Below are 20,983 nucleotides of genomic sequence, written 5' to 3'. Positions count from 1 at the left end.
GCGCCCCGTTCGCTGCTGGCGGAGCCTCGGCGGGGCTGCGGGGTGGTGGCTGCGGAGGGAGGGGCGGCGGAGGGGGCGCGGGGCGGGGGCGGAGAGACGGGGAGCGCGGAGGCTGGGCAGGGAGCTGGAGAGCGGCAGTGACAAATAATAGTAATAATGATAATAAAAGGAAGAGAGGAGGGGGGATAAAAATATATCTCTGATGCTGGGGGTGCGGCGGATGCTTTGGGGGGGGACGGGGAGGGACGGGGGAAGAAGGAGGGGGGAGGGCAGGGGTGGAAGGCGCTCCCCCCCTCCCCACCCCTCCCGAGCTGGGACCAGGGGCCAACGCTTCCACTCTGCGCCTCCTGCGAGCGCTCCTCGGGCCTTTATACGGCCGTCCCGGCGTCACGTGGAGCCCACCGCAGTCCCAGCGGGGACCGAGAGGGGCTCCCAGCCCTGCACGGGTCCCCTCGGCGATGCTTTCGAGGAAAGGTGCTGCCCGCTCCGCTAAGTCTTCCTTTTCCCCCCTCCCCCGGTGACGGCTGCAGGGAGCCCTCTGCCCGCAGGGGCCGAGCCCTCAGACCTCCCGCTGTGTGTGTGCCGGGGAGGGGAAAGCGGTGATTTTGGGGTGCTAGTTCCCCTCTTCTCCGCGTGCTCACGTCACCGACACGTCACCGAGAGACAGCACCCTGCCTGGAAAGCCGCCTTCCTGAGGGCTCCCGCAGGGCCGCTGCCACCCGGCAGGTGCAAGGAGCGGAGCTGGGATGTGTGGCGACTCAGCTCCCCCCTCCCAAAGCCGCAGATCCTTCCCCCTTCCCAGGGCAAAGCGTTGTGGCTACCCCGGCGCGGGGCTGGGGACACGGACGGGACCACCGCATTTTCCCCGTCTGTACTGCGAGCCGCGCTCACACGGGTTTTCCTTTCGAGCTTCTGCGCTCCCGAGGGCTCCCCCTCCCCCGGGAGGTGGGATGCCGGGCTGAGAGGAAGGGGATAGTGGTAATAGGATGCACCAAAATTCTTCGGGTATCACTCGGGAGCCCGAGGGGTCCGGGATCCCCTGTTTCACCAACTGCAATTTCAGCCCTCGCATCCGGGGGGCTGGCGATGCCCCCCTCCAAAAGCTGCGCTCAGCAGTGTGAGAATCTGTGGTGATGGATTGCCGCTCGCTGCTGTTAACAGGTGCGAGCATTTGGTGATAAAATCTCCAGCACTAATACCGGGGAGCCGGGCCAAACAGCTGCGCGGCCCCGCTTCCAAATGCCGCTCACAATAATTACTCAAATCCTAACGATCAAACCCTAACGACTCCGTGCGCCGGGTCGGTACCGGCTGGGTACCGCGTTCACGCACGGAGCCGAGCGCATCCTCCGCCGTCGCAGTCAGCGCTGCGCTCGGGAAGGATTCATCGAACGGAAGGAAAAGTCGGTGCAGAACGGCGCTGCTCCCGAAGGTGGGAGTGTGTCCTGAGAGAGCTTTTCTGGGTTCTTTCGCTTTTAAAATCGCTCTAACGCTGCTTTTAGCAACTTAAACTCGCCCCTCTCCTACATGTACGTAAGTACATCGATGATCATTCTCCCCATCTGACGCTGCGAAATGCTTTAGGGATGCGGTATCTCTCCTCCCAGCCCCGCGGAAATGCGGTGGGGAGAACAAATGGAAGGGAGCGGGGAGGGAGGCAAAGGACCCGAGCCCATTTCCATTTTTATTAAGTAAAATAATAGTTATGCCTCCCCTACATAAACGAAAGTGTCATAAAAAATTCCGAAGCAGCTGCCAGAGATTTCGACCACACACACAACGGGCGATTGAATTTCCACTCGGTGCGATCCGGGGCAGAAAGGAACCGCCGGGTGCTGCGCGTTGTTACTCTGCTGGGGAGGGCTGTGAACGGCGAAACGAGAGGGGACGGCGGGACAGAGAGCACCGGGCACAGTGGGCAGCGGGCACAGTGGGCACCGCCATCCCCGTGGCTCTCGGCTGCCCCCAGAGCGCCGCGCCCCGAGTTTGGCATCGCCTGCAAAAACGGCGGAGGAGCCCCGGTGCTTCTTCGCTTTTACCACGCAACATCGACCGCGGAAACCAAATTAAAACGAGAAAAAGTACCTAAAAGGCAGCCGTCCTGAAATTAGGAAAGGGAAAGCCTGGGCTGATACGAAGCAACCGCTGGGATCCCGGGCACCCACCGGCCCTATGGGCGCTCCTTGCGCCGTGTTCGGAACGCTGCGGTCTCCCGAAACAGCGACCCTACAGATCGACCCCCAAAGGTCGTCAGTGTGCACGCGTACAGCGGTGGGGGGGATGCCTTACGCCTTATGCCTTCTTTTCCTTCGGCAGATTATTAATTTTCTCTGCTCTCCTCTCCGAAATATTTCGTGACGGATGGCCTTTCCTATCTCCTGTTTTAATCCCAATTCCCTCTCATCTCACGTTAAGCTGTGCTATCAGAAGCGCCTGGGGCCGAAAGCTGCCCGGTCCCTAAATCTCAATAGGGAAACTGGAGTAGCCGAAATGCGCCGAACAGCGTTTATTTTCTCCTCTTAATGGACTTTCACTGTCTTTCCTTCCTGCCCTAACGCAGCCCCGTGGGCAGGTGGTTCCCCGCAGTGTCCCCGGGGCTCCCGGTCCCCCCCCTCGGGCTCATCTCTGAATCCCCACCGGCTGCCAAACGGTTTTTTTTCCCCACGAGGCAAAGCTCGTTCCTTGTATTCTCCTCCCCCCCCCCCCATTTGCCGGCTGCAGGGAGACAAATACATCAGCGGGGCTGCGAGAAGTCCCAGTCCCGGCCAAAGCGGCCCCCGATAATGGGATTTAAGGAAGCAAAGCCCTGAATCCTACACTCTGCTTGGGAAGGGCAGCATCGGGCCCCGCAGCCCCGCCCTGCTTCCGTGGGCATTGCGGGGCTTCGGGTCCTTCTAGAGGGGCTGTTGGTTCTGCAAGACTTAATCGTTGTTGTTTCTTCGGCCGGGCAGCATCCAAATTCGTTTATTTTGACGTGAAGCGCATCTCCAAGTCCCCCAAGGCTCAGTGACGGATTTTTCTGTATTACCTCGTTATCAGGCTTGGCTGACCTCTAACTTCTCTCAAAACACGACCAAGACAGACCTGCTGCTGCCCGGGCTGCCCCAGGGGGCTCTTTTTCCACTTATGTGATTTCCTTTGATATTATTTCTCTCCTTTCCATAGCCAAGGCTCAGACCTTCGCTGCTCCCTGCAGCACAGCCGTTATTCCCAGCCCGTATCACCGAGGTGAGGTGGCAGCCACTTCCCCAGACAGGGAGATGGGTGGGAATGGCAGTGCCAGGTGATGCCAATTCCCCCAATTCCCACTTCTGGGAGCACTGATGCCAAAAGCTTCTGTCCATCCCTGCAGCAACTCAGATGTTCACACACCTTTATTATGTGCTGGGATCTGAGTTTAGGACCTCGACTTTGGACTTGGAGTTCAACAGCTTAATCTGCTGCTCTCTTTTCATTACTGATCCCATCCCACACGGACCTGAAGCCCACCAGGCAAGCTCATAACACCCAACTGATTAACTCTGACTTGGTGTAAGCTTTTCTTTACATACTGTTCTTCAGCAATCCGACATGAAAAGAGATGGATACACACACTTCCATGACTCAGAGGAGCGCAATGATTTCGAGCCATAAAGCACCAGGTGCACTTTTGAGACTCACCAAATCCAGCTCTCCTGGTTGCCATAAAAAACACATTAGCCAAAGGCTGATGCATGTGAAAGGCAATTATGCTCTGGCACATGGCAGCATGCACAGAACAGCCTGGTGACGGTGCCTACCGCACAAGGAAAAATATCCCTGTGAAAACAAGCCTGCTAAATCATTTCATTCTTCCCTCAATCCCCTGAAAATAGTAGGGAGGATTTTTTGGGGGATGGGGATCCATATGGGAAGGAATCACATTTCCCAAAAGTGGGCACACCGGTGCAAGACCATATGGCCAAATTCATATGGCTGTATAACCATAACCTGCGATGAGGTCTTGTAGTCCAGGTTTCCAAGTTAGCATTTTGTTATCCCAAACGTGCCCAGGAAACTTATTATTTTTTCCTTCTTTCTGGATGTTCTTTTTACGTGGGAGTATCCAGCAGTCCTCATATAGAGATGAGGCTGGGACAAATCTTGTACAGGGTCAGTCCTGCAAATACTCACTGATGTCTATAGACCTGCCTGCAAATAAGTTTGTAGATACATTTTGCTCTTGGCTTCAGATAGGATGACGTCAGCTGGCAACTATAACACTGCTACTGCACAGGTTTAATTTCCTCTATTCCCATGTTGGGAAGGAGCTGAATAAACAGGGAAAAAGTCTGAAGTCTTCAGAGGGAGGTGAAGCATCTCACCGAAGGCCACGCAGAGCAGCAGAACCCAGCATCTTAACCCCATCCCCTTATCCAGCAAATGACAGCCAGGCAGAAAAGAGGCTGTGCAGCTGGTGGACATTTTATCATATGCAAACAAGTGAAAATAGTGAGGCAGGAAGCACTGGAACAGCCCAGGGCTGAAGATGCACAGTGGTCAATCTCAGCTCCAGTGCTCCAGCACATGGCTATGGGTGCCAATGCCCCACTGTGTCCCCAGCACATCACAGTGTCAGCCCACAGTCTGGCACTGCAGGGGGCAGTTCTTCATTTCTATAAAATAGGTGCACAATAGGTAAAAGGAACACACAAGAAATTCATCCCTGGCAGCTCCAGATCATTGTGAACATCCCCCATGCTTTTCTTTATGCCACCAAAAGAAATTGCTGTCCTAAGCTGAACAGAGGATGAGAGAGGGAAAGCTGTTAACATGCAGAAGCTGCACTGAGAGCTGCTGAAGGAAGACTGATGCTTCACATCTGGCTTTACACTTCTTGAAAAGACCTGATTTCTGCTCAGCATCACCCAGCTGACTGCATCCCACTAACCTACAGTCTAAATGCCAACTTACAATTGCGTTAGAAGAGGGCAGAAAGCATCGGGGTAAAACATCTCACTGAAAATACATCACTTGGGTCCAGCAGGGCAATGGCTGAGCTGCAGCTGGGGATGGGGGTGGGATGAGGGTTAAATGTTCTTTGTCCCCAGGACCAGCCGCAGACTCAGGACCCTGCTGCAGTGCAGGCTGCGGGCTGCCGGCACCGCTCGCTGTGCAGAGATAAGCGTGCCATCTAGAGGAAATCCCCTTCATCGCCAGGACTGGCAGCTGAAAATTATCCAATAAAGGATAATTAACCTCTGGCTTTGGAGAAAATCCTCCAGCCTGCTCTGGGCTGCTTGCACAGGCACGCTGTGAGGGGCTGGTGATGTGCTGAAGTATCACAGCGAGTTCTCCAGGGCCACAACTGGGCTGTCCATTCTCCTGGCATGGGCATTTGGATGGAAAGGTGGAGAAGGAAATGTGTTCCTCCTGCACCCCATGTACATGCCTGCATCTGGGGGAGGTACAAAGTTGGCACATAACACAGTGTCTGTATCATATAACGTGCTCAGTGGCAGCCAGCAATGGTCCCAAACCCAAGAGTGAATGTGGCTTCTATGGGCACCCTTGCCATCAGCATCTCTGGATTTAGGAGGTGCAATGGGAATCTGTGGGGGCAGCAGTACCATGGGTCTTGCACCCTCCTATGGTCAGGGTCAGCCCCACCAAACACCTGTATCCCAAGCACACAAATCCATCCAGCCCTAAAGATAACTGAAAAACAGTGAGCTAGATCCGAGCATGGGAACAGATGCTTCTGCCCATTGGGAAGCTGTCTTATGTAAATGGGAAAAAAGTAAAAAAAAGGCAATTTTGCCTTGCAAAACATGTTCAGGGACAGAAAAGGAGCAGGGAAGGTCTCACATGAGGGAAACCTTATTCTGCAGGAAAAGCAGGTGTATGCTTATGCAAAAAGCACCTGGAGAGGAGCTGTGTGGCACTGAGTTGCTCGTGTGCGGTATCCTGCACCTTTCCTGCCTGCATTGCTCCTGACCTCCCAAGCATTGGTGTCCCCATGCAGAGAGAGATTTGGGTGTCCCCTGGCTTGAAGTGGGTACTCTGAGCACTGCGCCACGCTGGAAGCTCGTGCACTTCATAAGTCTTGTATTTCCCATCACTGCAGAGAGGAGCCTCGTCGTAATAAAAATCTGGGCTCCAATCCTACAAACACTTATGCCTGAGCTTAACTCTAAGCACGTGAGCCGTCAAAGGGGACCATTCATGTGCTTAAAATTTAAGCATGTGCTTAAGCGTCTGCAGGCCTGGAGTCCATCAGCGTAGGGATTTGTGCACTAAGCCCATATTCTGAGTCATTATCCTTTTCATGTCTTCTCCGGTATTTCAGAAGATGCTTCAAAGAGGAATTTTCAAGTTCTTCAATAAACTTTGCCTTCCCGAGCAGCCAGGATTCCTGCCTATTCTATGGGGCAATTCTCCTGCCCTGCATCCCCTCCCCCTGTCTGCGATAATCCGGTGCTATTTCATGCTTGGCCAGACAATTAAGCCCTCTTGCTGCTTGGCTCTGTCTTTGTTATGTATAATTGTTCCAAATAATTAGCCACTATTGCACGCTATTCTGAAACGACTTTGTATTGCAATTATACTTAGAGGGTGAGCATCAGTTGAGGGAGAATCCAAGCAGCAGACAGCCCAGAAAGAGAGGGCTGGGGGAGATGCTGCTTGGAGCCGCTCTGTGGCTATGGGATCTTGTCCAGGTGTCACCTGGCTGCCACCTCGTGGGTGCTGCCCACAGTGCAGCAGATAGAGCCGTGCTCGCTGCCATCACCTCCATTGGGATGTGGCCAAGTGGATGGGTTGGATATCTCTGGACAAAGAAGGGAATGCACCGAAGCTTTGGGATGTGTTTGGGCTCTGGGAGCAGAATGTTCCCAAACTGTGTCTTTGGATATTTCACGGATGGTGGAACTTATGATTCCCAGTGAGGAAATGGGTCCAGCAGCCCTGTTTGCTAACCTGCAAATGTGGCTAAGTGCCAGATGGGATGCTCAGAAGTTACATCTCCACCTGAGGCATCTTTTTGAAAATCAAAGTGATGTGGTGCAACAGTGTCACCTTATTGTTACTCAATCTCTTGTCTCTCAAGCTGGGAATATCCGAGAGGGACATAACCAGAAACATGGGTTGGTCTGACCTGCGCTGGTAAATTAATTCCTCCAACATCATATGCTGTTTCTTTCCAGCCAGCAGAGCTGATGCAAATTGGAAATGAGCATTCCCAGGCGTGTCCATAACCAGCTCAGGTGCACCCTTTCTCTGTGCAGCACCAAGGTACCACAGGCCAGGGCTGCTTGTTGGCTTTGGGTGTTACAGAGTTACTTCAACACGTGCATAAAAGTCCTATTGCAACGTTACAATTTCTTAGTCTCAATGACAAGACTGGGAAACAAATAGCCTTTGGTGCTCTCCCAAGAGGGGAGGTCCCCATTCCCAGCCTGGAGGCTGCATCCCACCTGCCGCTCTGAGTGAATCCCATCACCTCTGGTCTCGACTGTACCCCAAGCCTCTGTGACACCCTGCTGTTTCCCGATGAGGACAAATGCTAGAAGATGCCACACAAGGAGCATCCTCAGGTCCCATTGCCCAGCATGAGGCTGGTGAGGGGGAGCTCGGGGGCTCTGGAAGCCCCGCCGGAACCGGTCGGGAGCGGCTTCCCAGGGATTTCCACTGGAGGTCAGTGTTGGCCCGAGCACGGGGGTTGTCACTCAGGGCCGCATCGTCCCTGTCCCGGGGTCGGCATTGATGGAGCCCCTGGATGCGTTTGCAGAGGGGTCCCGGGGTGGGACAGCAGCGACACACTGGCTGCGGGATGTGATCTGGTCATCGCGTCACACTTGTGGAGAGGCCGAGTCAGGGTGGTGTTGGGTAGTGGTGTATAAGGGACCTAAATATGAGGGTGTAGAGGTGATGATGCAACCCCAGCCCCCCAAGACACAATGCTCAGCCAGCCCTGGTTTCCCTTCACCGATTTGCTTTCATCAGCCAACAAAGCCCATCTCTGCTGCTTGCACTACACCCACCCCCCATTGCTCATCACTGGTTGGATTTAAAGGCTCAGTCCTGACCTCCTCCTTTAAGGTGGAGAAACTGTTGGCCCTCTCCAAGTGATGTATTCACAAGGGACAAAGCATTGCATAAAATAAGGTCATTAATGTCTAAAATGTCCACCCCTGGGGTTGGCAGCATCCAGACAGAATCAGACACTACCGGAGGACCAACAAGTCCTTCACAAAATGTACTCCTATTACAATCCCAGCTAATGCCCTGTTTGTTTGCACCCAAGTGCTCCCTGGGCTGTTGGGATTTCAGAAAGGAAGACAAATCCTGGTTCCAAACATAAGAGACCCGAATCCAGCCCGATTTTCTAAGGGCTGCGATGGCCCTGATCACCAGACCAACCTCTCTGCCACCCTTGATCCCAAAGGATCACACTCATTCCACAATAGCAGAGAGCAAAGAAAGTTTTGCCTCTGGCTTTTTGTGTGGATTGGATGGGGATGGTTATGCATGTCATTACTTAATGTTCCCTGAACTCCCTAGATGTTGCTAAGTAAAGAGCAGAGGATTTCAAAGGAGACTCGGTTTCACAGCCCAAATCTGAGTGATAATTACTCCTGTTTCATTCAAATCCCTCTTTTTCACGAAACACATATACTGAAAAGATGCTCAAACAAGCGAAGGGCACAAGTATAAACTTTACAAAGCTTAAAACTACTCTGTCTCAGTACAGCTCATGCTTTACATGACACCTTAATCCTACTCATTTGCTAGATTCACCCCAACTGTAAACAAAGCTTTGAAATGAAAGCTTAAATCCTAGTTGGGATACATTAAGTTAACCAAGAAGACACTCTTAAGGCATTAGTGTAATGACAATCACAATATGAGTGCCAGAGGCTTGTGCATTGGGGGGATTAATTTCTGAAGGGAGAAGAAGAAAAGGGGTCTGGTCCCTGTACTTTGCAGCCTCTTTGGCTAACAGCCTGCAGCGAGGGCGGCTGTGTGCTGCTTGAGGGGTGCTGGGGCTGCCTGGCAGGGGGGCCTGGGGTGCTGGGGGGACCCACAGCTGGATGCTGCACCCCAACATCTGGGTATCTCAGCATCTGGGTGCTGCCCCTCAGCATCTGGACCACACACCAGCTTGGGATCATCCACTCTCCCCAAGCCATGTCTTTTTGCTACCACCTATGCAAGGCTCCAGTGGGACTGAGGAAGATCAGGCTCAGCACAGCATCAGGTTTCCAAGCACCAAGTCTGGAGAACTGCAGCACCACCTGCCCACCCCACCACCATTTTCATTTTGCACAGCACCTGACTCTCCCCTAGGAACCCCCTTGTGCACTGCCAGCCTGCAGCCCCCAGCCTGGAGAAAAGCAGCTGCTTCTCTCCCCTTCCACACCAACCTCACATTCAATTCTTACAGCACACATGGGATAAAGGAATGAAGAGGGACAAGTGAGAGCTCCCAACACAGGGACACAATCCAGCAGTGGGGAACACATGCCTCACTGCCTGGCTGGACACTGGGGACAGTCCTATAAATAAACAGCACCAGGCTGGGCAGTGAGTGCACTAGGTTTTAATTGATGCTGTGCAAAGGGAGGAAAGCTCTGATCTCCTAACTTGGGGTGCTAAATAGGAGTATCACCTGCAAGGGATTCCTGCTGTGCCAATGGAAAGGTACACCCTGCAGCTCCCTGGTGATGAAGAGCTCAACTGCATCCTTCCCACAGCCCAGCAGCATTTAGCTCCCATTCACTTTTATTAAAAAAAAAAAAAACATAGTAAAATAGCTTTAAAAAGCATCACTAAAAGTACAAGTCCTGCAGCGGAGGCACAACAGCAGCACAATAACATGAGCAGAGGATTTCCTCTGGTTGGAGCAGGGGAATGGCAGCACTGGACAGGTTGGAAAGAAAAGCTTTATTTTAAAAAAGTCTTTTCTAACAGTGAAAGTCATTTTTCAAAATAGAAAAAAGAAGTAGGCAAGGTGTTTTGTTTTGTTTCGTTTCCTATGAGGGAATAAGAGGATAACCACCTTAATTATTCTTTTAAAATTAGTTTAGTGGGGTTTTTTGGTGACTCATTCCAGTGATGAATGAGCACCCAGGGAAAAGAAGAAAGCCCTTTTTTGGACCATTCCTTGCTTTTGGGGTTCCTGCCCATTGCACCATGCGAGCATTGCCTCCAGGACGAACCTCCTCTCCAATTAAACACAGCTGGGAAAGAAGAGTCAGATTTTGGCCCCCTTCACCATGCACACGGGATTGTGTCTGCACACAACCAAAGAGCAGGAACCTCATCCCACCCACTCAATCCCCACTATGGGGGCATGCTCATCCATGGGATCCTTAGAGCATCCATCCTCAGTCCCATCACATGTATCGCTCCAGGCCGGTGCTGAAGTTGGGCTGCCTGCCATAGGCATTGCCGGAGCTGAACTGGCCGAGGGGAGAAGCGGGGAGACCCAGCAGCTGCTCATTGTGCTCAGGACAGGCAGTGGGGCGCACAGTGGGCAGTGCCAGTCTGCTGGGAGCCCCGTAGAGCTGTGGGCTGCCAGGTGAGTAGCTGCCCTGCCCTACGGGTAGATGGGGCGGTGAGGCAGCATAGGGGTATGCCAAAGCATTGGGGCCAGCTCGGCTCAGCAAACCAGGGCTGACGGGCTGAGGCTGGAAGCAGGGAGGCTCCGAGGTGCTGGCGGAGCAGCTAGGGGCTAGTTCAGTCCCAGTTAAGCCCAGAGAGGGGTGGGCCAGCTCGGCAGGTGGCGAGGGCTGCAGGGCCTGCTGCCCGCTGATCAGGCTGTCAATGCTGAACATCCGCGAGTGCTGCGCCGGCGGTGCCACCCCGGTTGCGTAGGGATGGAAAACGGTGCCCGAGAGCTGTGGGCTGTAGGCGGGCGAGCAGAGGGCATTTGGGTAGGGGGCGGCGGGGGCCACCGGGCGAACGGCAGGCGGTGGGGTGAAGGCACTGGAGTTCTGCATATAGCCGGGGTAGGTGGTGATGTCGGTGCGCTTGAAGCGTTTCCTCCGGCGCAGGAAGCTGCCGTTGTCGAACATGTCCTCGGCGGCAGGGTCCAGCGTCCAGTAGTTGCCTTTCCCGGGGTGGCCGGGCTCACGGGGGATCTTGACGAAGCAATCGTTGAGGGTGAGGTTGTGGCGGATGCTGTTCTGCCACTTTTTGGGGTTCTCCCGGTAAAAAGGGAAGCGCTCGGTGATGAACTTATAGATGCCCCCCAAAGTGAGCTTCCTCTCGGCGGCGTTGGCGATGGCCATGGCGATGAGGGCGATGTAGGAGTAAGGCGGTTTGCCCCGCTGCACCGGCCGTTTCCTCCGGCGGCCCCCGGCGGGAGGCGGCAGCTCCTCGGGAGGCGGAGGAGGAGGCAGCGGAGAGCTGCTCCCGGCACCTCGCGGCTCCGGCTTCACCTGGGCGGCGGAGGGGGACCCCCGGGGGGGCCCGGGGGAGCCGGGGCTGGCCGAGGCGGCGGGGCCGGCGGCCGGCAGCGTGCACATGCCTCGCAGGCAGGGGAAGCCGGCCGCGTTCATATACGGCCGGAGGGGTAGGGGTAAAGCGGGGGGGGCGGAAGGAGTAAAAGCCCCCCGCCCAAGGGGGAAGGGAGAGGGAGGGGAAGGGAAAAGGGGGATGAGCGCAGCGGCAGCACCCGGCTATGGGGAACAGGGCCCCGAGCTGCTTTGTAATATATAGGGCGGCCGCCCCCCCAACCCACCCCGAGGGGCGTGCGGAGCCCGGCCCCTCTCCCCGGGGGCCGCGGGGGGGAGGCCGCCGAGGATGGGACCGTTCTCCCACGGGTAAATCCCCCGGCCTCTCTCTGGGGTTTTCTTTGGCAGCGGTGCCCCCAGGGGAAATCCGCTCCTGAGCAGGCTGGGTGATTTTCCGGGGCGCTCTCTTGGCTTTTAATTCATTTTTCCTCCGAGGAAAAGATAACAAAACCAAACGAGTCCCGTCGACCAAAGTAAGGCGAGTTTCATCCCACAGCCGGCCCCCATCCCAAGGGCAGGTAAGCCACTCCCAGAACCCTCGCACTGCTTAGATTTCGTTTTGTTTCTCCCTGGGAAAATCGCTCGATCCGGGCCGGGACACAGCGGCAGTGAGAGCTGGTGTTTCTCCGCTCAGTGAGAACCCCGGTTTAATTCCTCTGCAGTGTCCTGGTGAGAGCTCCTAGGTAAGGAAACCAGACGAGGATTTTTCATCTTCCCCCTGAGAGTGTGGGAAGGGATGCACACAGCTCAGGGCTGCCTGGCAGAGATGGGGTGTATAGGTGCAGGGGGTCTTCTCCATCACTGTACATGGCCAGGGCTGAAGGTGTGCACCACACTCAGAAAGCTTTGTTGGGTTTCAGGGAAAACACTTGGAACTTTTCATGTCACACCCTATACTCCAAAGCTGATGGCCAGCCCTGCCAGTACCACAACCGGGGGCTGCTAAATGGGCACCAAAAAGCCTTGGGCTTTCATGTCATCCTCATCTGCCACTGAGCATCTCCTCTGTGCCTCACACTCCATCTAAGGTAGGCTGGACAAAATGGGGGAATTTTACATCCATCTCACAGCTTGATATATAGCTACACATCCACATCCCATTAAGACAGGTGGAGATGTCTGAGCCATTAACGTGCTGACAGATCTCTCATATCCCATGAGCAGTAAAAAAAAAAACAATAAATCACAACCTTCAACTTGGCATGTTAGCTGGAAGTATTTCCAATAGCAGAGCAGCTAAAAGCCCTTTTTCACAGCTTTTCCAAAAAGATTCTCCATTCCTTTCCTTTAAGCATTTCCTGGTGGTTCTATTTTACATCCTAAGTTAGAATTCATCACCCAAGTTGTTTCTCACCCTCACTTGTTCTCTCACTTGTGCCTGTGTTTTTGTTCTCCTTTTATTTTCCATTCGTAGTTCACCTCCTGCTCTTTCCATGGTTCAGACAAGGAAATGTATGGTCCATTAGAGCCATGCTGGGTCCATTCCTAGTTGGCCACTGATCTTCTGGTAGTATCAGGTAAACTGCCTCCATTACCCTTCTGCCAAATGCAGACAACACCACAAGCAGGAAGAGCACTTGCTGTACATAAAAGTTCTTTCCTTATAGCTTTCTTCTGCTCAAATGGAAGACAGTTCTTCAGAGTGAGGGCAGCAAGTGAAAGCGTGGCATGGACCATTCATTCACCCCAGGAGAACCAGGGGAAAAGGACACAGATACATATTTTTCCAGGAGCATGTATTTAACTTTTGTGTCTGAATTATGGTAAATTACTCCCTGGGGGATGGAAACCTCCAGTTCTGCAGACTCAAACTGCTGAGATCAGTGACAAAGAGCAGTATGCATCTCGATACAGCAAGAAGCAGATTGAGAGGAAAAAGAGTTAAAAGGTACAAAGCTTTACTAAGCTTTTCTCATTTGGTCCCACAAGCAATCACATCACTCTTTTCCTCTTTATTTTAGTGGCCTAAACATCAGAAAGGGATTTGGAGGTGAGAATGCAACACCACGGCTGGGTCTGGAGCTACCTGCACCTGCAAAGGAAAAGCAATCTCATCTGGACAACAGGACGCAAAGACCCAACCCATAGGGGTGCTCATAGCCCAAGGCCCTGCTCTGATGTAATTGTATCCATCGTGGGAGAAGCCTCCCGTTGGACTTCAGTCTGATTCCAGCTGGTGTGGGGTCACCTGGGAGCTGCTGGGACTGTTCACACCACTCCCAGCCTCACAGCCTTGGGGCCCAGATGTCAGACTGATTTTGACAGATGGATAAAGCAGCAGGGCAGAGGTGGGCAGGAGCACACAGGCAGGAAACAGACCGAGTTGTAGCACTGAGCGAGGAAATCCAAAACGGACAGACACTAATTCCCACACATGCTTTATCACTCAGGGTGATACAGTGTAGTAATAAAGACGGCAACCACACAGATGGGATGAGTCTCTCTTTACAATGACACAATGCAGAGGGAGTAAAACACACCTGACTTTCTCTGTCAGCCACCCTGGGACAAGTTATGGGTATGGGAATGAGGAGCTCTCCAGTTCCTCTCCCACCAATTGCTGCAGCAAGCAGCCCAAAGCATCCCCCAGCATCTGAGCTAGGCTTCCTGGGGGATGCTGCCATGACACACAGCCTGGTACTGAAATACTTCAGCAACAACCAAACATAGGTGGGTTTCCTTTGCTGAAAGCTGGCCAGGTGGTACTGCCTTGATATAGAAGCAGGTGGACCCATCCCCACTCCCACCCTCATCACACTGCTGCCTGAATCCAGTCACGCTCTCAGCTGCCACGCAGAGAACTTTACAGAAGCTCCCATCACATCACAGCTCTTCTTTCTTCACAGGGAGTATAGGCAAAGTGTTTTCCCAGTGTTCCCCAGCTTGGTAAAATTGTCCAAAAAAACCCCCAAAAAACAACCCCTTATAAGCCACTCTTTACCTTTGTGGAGCTTTTCCCCAAGATGGCTATCTAAGATTTTTTTCCCAAAATTAAATTTGTGAAGTTATCATTCATTTCTGTGAAAATAATGATCCCAAAACTTTTTCTTTTTTCTTGCCTATTTACCAAAAAATACTGTTAAGTGAAGCATGAATTTACTTAAACTGAAGGGATATAGAAAAAGATTTAAGTTACTGAAAACCATGACTTCCAAGGGCAAAATTTGGTTCTGAGTTTTAGAGATTTGACTTCCATAAACTTCAGTACTTTCTTTATAAGGAAAACCTCAGGATCTGGTGGTCATCAATATTTAAGTTTACTTTTTTCCTGAAATAATTTATAAAAGTCTATTTTCTGCCCCATCCCCACATCCCACTTCCAAAACCTGAGCACAAGGCGAGGCCAAGCTGGTGGCTTAGCAATCCCTCCCAGTGCCTTTAACACACTGAGAAAAGCAAAGCCACAGTTATGCACAGGGTTAGTCAGGAACACATAGATATCAGTTCTCATAAAATAGTAAGTACTCTAACAAAAAAACTAAGAGGCCACTATGATTACTGCAATCATAGCACAGATCAGAGAAGTGTCTCTTGGTGAAGCTGCCCTAACAATGCACTGCTCAGAGCAGAGCACACCCATGTATTCCCTCTTGTTCATGAAGGATTCCAGCTACGTGGTCCACAGAAATGGTGAAGAAAGCATCACACAGCATGACTGGGAACAACCCCTACAAAGCAGACCTTTGCAAGGAACTCCAGAGTATCACTTAGAAACCATCCCTTCCCATTAGAGCCCTGATGCACACTGTCCAGGTTTCCTAGAGCAGGGAGATGGTTAAAACCTGTCATCCCGCAGGGTCATTCTGCAAAGCTCATACATGGAATTTTGGCATTTCCATCATGGAAACAGGCAACCAGGCTCATTACCTTCTCTCACCACCAGACTGATTAGCTGCAAGCCCAGGCAGACAGCTGAAATCCCATCTTGCTTGCTTCCTACTCACTCTCTTTTTCCTCTGTTTAATGCTCCTGCCAGGAGTGATTTCATTCACTCCAAACATAATGGCTTTTTCCCTCCCCTTAGGCCAGGAGCACACCTCTGTCATGGAGAATTTCCCTCTGTCTTGTACCTTCCACCCCATCTGCCTGCAGCCAGGCTGGCAGGTTGGTTTTTTTCACTCTGTTTAAAATGCTTTTGAAACAAAGGCTCTTTAATCCCCCTTGGCCTGGCCAGGCACCTCTGTCAGTCCCATCCTGATGGCGCAGGCAAAGGAAGGATCTCACATGGAGATGCTCATGAGGTGGTGGAATCAGGTCTGATGTTCCTCCCAAACCCACAGGCTTGCTTGGAGAGAGGTCTCTTAGACCCACATCCTAAAGCCTGGCAGGAGAAGAGACAAGGCCTGGAGCAGGACATCTGCCTCCACGTTCCCCAGCCCTTCTGCCCAAAGCGGGGACATCTTGTCATACATCTGTGCTGCTGGAGAAGTTGGTTTTCTGGAGAGGAGACAACCTGGCTTAGGTTGTAGAGACCTCATCTGGTTTTGGGAACATTCCACAGATGATGACTAAAACTTCATACAGAAAGAATTTTCAGGAAAAGGGTCTTCAGCCACAACAAGTCATTGCTCATCACATAATTTCCCCATGATAAGACAAGAGAGGCAATTCAAACTCAAATCAGACTGGACAACTGTGAATCACAGTGTTTGTCTCACATTCCTCCTAGCCAAAACTATCCCTGCCCAGTGCTGCTTGGGGCTGGGAGTATTGACCCAGAAACCTTTTCATGATTTTGGAGGTCCACAGAAACCCACTGAAGTCTTCTCCACTTCAGAAGCACTGTGGTCAGTGGGATCCTCCACCTGGGATGGGAACCTCCACATCTCAGCAGCACTGGATGCAGGGAGGCAGCTGACACCAGCACCAGATCCCATCAGAGTTGGGTACACAGGGAAAGCAGTTGTGGTTCATCCATCACTGCTTAGTTCTGGAGATCCCCACCCATCACTTTTGTTCCTGCCTCAGTGGATACAAACCCAGCTGCATCTTGGCTCGTCAGGATGTGGGATTTGCCTAATTGCTTCTGCTTGGATGAGTCCATGCCAGGCTTGGTCTATCTGTAAGAGAGGCTTGGATCTCCAACATCTCCTATTGGCTTTCCATTGTCATGCCTGCAGCTCCCAGAGCTGTTCCACAACCCACTGTTCCTGCTCACAGCCCTCACCCCACAGCACCGACACTCAGCTCACTGGTCTGCCCAACTTGTGTTAGGAAATCCCATAGGCCAACACGGAGCTGGCTTTGCCTTGTAGAGTCATAAAGACCCAAGGCTGGCAGTTGCTAATTGTTCTTCCACTGCTTGCTGTCTTCTTAAGGAGCTAGGGGCTGGATGTGGGCAGCCAACAAAAACCCAGGGGTTGGACAATAAATAGAGCAGCAGGGAAAGCTTTTCACCAGGCAGGTGGCCTTGCTGTAAGCATCCTGGCAGACAGGGGCTGGCCCCAGGGTTGCCAATCATGCTTCCATCACAGGTTTCTCAGACAGGCAAGGATTTGTTCACATTATTATTATATTTTTTTTTTCCTTGGACCATGGTTGAGAAGCTCTGATTGCAAAGCACAGTGTGAAAACCACAATCCTTGCACAACCCAGAAGGCAAAGAATGACCTAGCATTGCTCACGGCGGTAAAAAAGCAGACAGATGGGATGGATGCCCCATTTCTTTTTAAGCTAATCTCAAGAGTTTGGCTGCCTGAGAGAGAAGCCTGAAAAGCTTTGGGTCCATGATGGCCAGCTGCCAGGAGCACAGCCCAGTGTTGGCCAGAGCCCACAGAGAGGATGTCAGCACAACCAGACTGTGGCCCTTGGCTGCTGGAGACACACTGTCATCTCTCCATCAAAAGGAGACCAAACAACTAACCAAACAGCAGCACACATCCTCCATCAGCAGGCACAGGCGCAGCAGACATCGAAGCCATTGCCAAATGCTCTTGTGGGCCACCAGCTGAGAGCTGGCATTGGGCTAATTACATCAAAATTCATTAAGTCAGTTACTGCCTGTGTTTCCCAAGGGGCTGAAGAGGGACTCCAGCAAGCACTGAGCAGGCTGCAGCAGTGCAGTGCCAGAAGGCTTTGCCTCTTTCAGTGGCCCAAGCAGGATACAGAGTCACCATTCCCCTCATATATTTGGGGATCTCCCTGACAAACCATTTGGGAAGCAGGATGGGAAAGAGTCTTAAGAATTAGGAAACCACTGGAGGGTGTTTTTCAGGTGGGATATCTTTGCTCAACAACACAGAATGCACCTGAGGAGCTGGCAGCTGCTGACCATTGCTAAACAGCATCACTTGGAGAGGAAGGATCAGAAACAAGAGGATAGTATGAGCTTATACCCAACACTCCCACCTCCCCTTGTGGAAAATACCCATAATTTGCCTTGGAGGTGCATGAACTCATTAACCTGCACAAAGGGACACACGGAGAGCATCACTGACAGATGCCAGCACCTTTGGCTGCACAGCTCTGAAATTCTGGGACCAGGGCTTTGAGATGCAGCAGAGCACTGCAGTGCACTGCCAACAGCCCACACCAACAGCCACAAACCAAAAGGCAGCAGCCACATCACCATTGGCCTGGGCTTCACGTGTCACTGATTGACTCAGGTTTTAATTACACCCGAATATCCCCCTGTCTCCTACAACACAAAGCTTTCAGCCAGGCAGAGATTCAGAAAGAGCAGCAGCAACCACAGCAGCCTAACCTTCAAGCCAGATGCTAACAGCTTTGGACAACTGTGGGATTTTTATACCCCTATCTGCAGGGAAATCTGATGTTTAGTGCCCTGACTGCAAGCAGGTCACCCTTAAACCCCTGAACATCCCAGGCAAAAAAAAAAAAAAAAAAAAGAGAGAGAAAAAAAAAGGAAAAAAAGCAGTGCCGGAGGGGAATTGTACTGGCTCTAATCCCTTCTGCCATTCTGCATATTCATGGAACATTGTCATAACACATCAGCGGGACAAAAGGTCTGTCGGCACCTCCTCCTCATGCCTTTGATAAACCACGAGACAAATGCTGAGTAAACACTTGGAATCCATTCACTGCCCCATTCTCATCGGGATGAGAAAGTCCTCCTCTTTCTTGCAGGCCCAGAGCTGCTCAGCCTAATAAAGTACGGCCCACGGGCTGTGAAAAGAGAGGCCTATGGATGGTGAAAACATGGATTATCTCATTTCACCCTCCTTGTATCAGACCCTGCTCACATTTTGAGTGCACTTGGGCTGACACACTGAAAAAAAAATAATAAAAAATTTATATTAAAAAAAAAAAAAGCCAGGGGGAAGAGGATATTTAGAGAACGGGAGAACTGTCTGTAACATTTCACAGATGACCTTTCCCTAGTGGGAAAGTGATTTGTTTCTGCCCCGTGACCCACACCAGCCATCACCAGGAGCTTTCACATCAACATCAGCATTTCTCTAAATGTTGTGGTGCCAGAAAACAGCACAAACTGAGCTCATTTCAAGGTGTCAAACCCTGAGAAGTTCACAGGGCATTGCCAAACACTGAGGTTGAGGCATAAGATGTCCCATGCTCAGAACCAACCAGCTCCATATCTACAGGAGTGTGGAAGAAGCCAGCCAGGACATAGAAATCATTAAGACTGGAAAAGACCTCTAAGATCATCCCATCCAACCATCCATTTTCCACCAAGGTTACCTACTAACCACGTCCCTAAAACGGAGCATGGAGCAGAACATCTCCTTCCACTACTGTCCCCACCCCACACGCAAGCAGGGGAAACACAACTGCTTCTCCACATCACCAATACCTTCCCCAAATCAGCAAAACAGTGCTCCTTACCATTGGGTGACTTCCACAAAGTTGCTCAGGACGCCAGCTGCCAAAATCTCCACTGCGTGTTTCCAACACCTACAGCAACAGCCTCTGCTGCCCATATTTCTGGAGGCTTGAGCTAAAAGGGCCTGCAATAAAACAAACAAACAAAAACTTTAATGACTCCAAACAGGGTAAGGAACTGGCTGTTTGAAAGCAGTCATCTGAAAGAGATATTTTCCAAGTAAATACCATCCTTTATTTGGAAGAATACGAGTGGTTCTCGAAATGAAAATTATCTTCAGAGATAGTAGATGGGGAATGAGCACCAGCAACGCAAATATGCCCATAATAGAAAACAAGAAATGATTCTGAATTGCTGTCAAATGATTAAGAAACAATAAAAGTGCAGCTGATTAATGAGGGCCTCTTCTTTTTTAAATAAGTGGCTTGTAAACCTGTCCACTCATTGAAGGATGAGGGAATTGGCTGTAAGCAGCACATTCAATGCTTTTGTTTCTGCAGAACACTCAAGTCCATTGGTCTTTCAAACAATTGACAAAAAAAAAAAAAAAAGACCACCGGCAGCAACTCTCCCTGCTCTCCCTTGGCCTGGCACACCGCTGGTGAATGTTCCAATTCAACCGTTTTACAGCGTGTTTGTCACCAAGCATCACAGAGCGGCAGCGAGGCGCTGGCTGGGAGCAGCATCGGACACCGCAGGCAGCGCGGCTGCCATCGCTGAGCAACAGTAATGCAAAAGCAAAGCACGGGGCTCGCAGGGCTTCCAGGAAGCTGTTTGCTTTGCTGCCCAAAGCAACTTCCAGCAAGCCCATTTTTGCACGTGTAACAGCCCCAGTGCCCAGCCCCAGTGACCCTGACACCCTCATCCCACCTGTATACACTAGTCTGATGCAGTGATTTCCTTTGCCAGATAATGCTTTCTTTCCCAATGGCTGCATTTAGATAGAAAAGAAAAAAAAAAAATCACATATATTTTAAATCACCAGTGCTGCTATGCCCAGATCCTCTGAGATTACTTAAGCACATAACTCTCGTTCACTTCCAAATGATCTCAATCGTCTTTGGGATGTGAGCCTCAGAGCTCAGCATTTGGCGTTTCTCACAGACAGGAGGCTCCGGACAGCTTCCCTGTCTGCCCAGCCAGGGCCCCAGCCTGCAGGGCTTTGGGGCTGGGAATTCAACCACGCTGGTCATAAACACAAGGTTTGGGCATGCAGAAATAGCGCCTAATCTTTTTTTTTTCCCCTGTGATCTACCATTGGCAGCTGCTGCTGTGCATCCCCAACCAGCCAGCAAGTCAACTGGGGTCTTTCCTAACTTTAGCTGCCCCAAGGGTGGGGGACCTCACAACTCCCGTTCCTTAAACCAGCAGCACTGCATCCCAGTCTGCCTATGCCATCTCCAAGGTGCCTTTTGGAAGGGTCACGGTTTGGCCCTGAAGATCAATGGGGATTTCTTCCTCCGTCCATCGAGGTAGGCTTGATGGGTTGGCAGTTGGACTAGATGATTTCAGTGGTCTTTTCCAACCTTAATGATTCTGTGATTTGGTACAGGCACATCCTGTCAGCAGCACTGGGGTCAGAGCACAAAGCCAAGCCTTACACTGACAACGTTCCTCTGAATACCCAATAAGTAACTGGGGGATCTACTAAGAGGGCTTGTCAAAATCAATCGGGGTTAAACACCTTTAGCTGCAATAACAACTA

General features: G+C 51.6%; 1 protein-coding gene across 1 annotated transcript; it reads right to left on the bottom strand.

The window, feature by feature from the left end:
• Positions 1-9,883: 9,883 nt before the first annotated feature.
• FOXE3 (forkhead box E3) lies at positions 9,884-12,110 on the bottom strand. The gene has a single exon (XM_031602083.2). The coding sequence runs from the start codon at positions 11,520-11,522 to the stop codon at positions 10,356-10,358; it is 1,167 nt and encodes a 388-aa protein (XP_031457943.1). The 5' UTR covers positions 11,523-12,110; the 3' UTR covers positions 9,884-10,355.
• Positions 12,111-20,983: the final 8,873 nt, after the last annotated feature.

This window comes from Phasianus colchicus, chromosome 9 (genome assembly GCF_987193195.1).
Source record: "Phasianus colchicus chromosome 9, bPhaCol1.hap1.1, whole genome shotgun sequence".
NCBI lineage: Eukaryota > Metazoa > Chordata > Aves > Galliformes > Phasianidae > Phasianus > Phasianus colchicus.
Note: the sequence above shows the minus strand (reverse complement) of the source record. Positions and strands in the feature narration are given on the sequence as shown.

Coding starts and splice junctions, on each gene's coding strand:
- FOXE3 (XM_031602083.2), bottom strand. CDS start 11,522: ATGAACGCGGCCGGCTTCCCCTGCCTGCGAGGCATGTGCACGCTGCCG.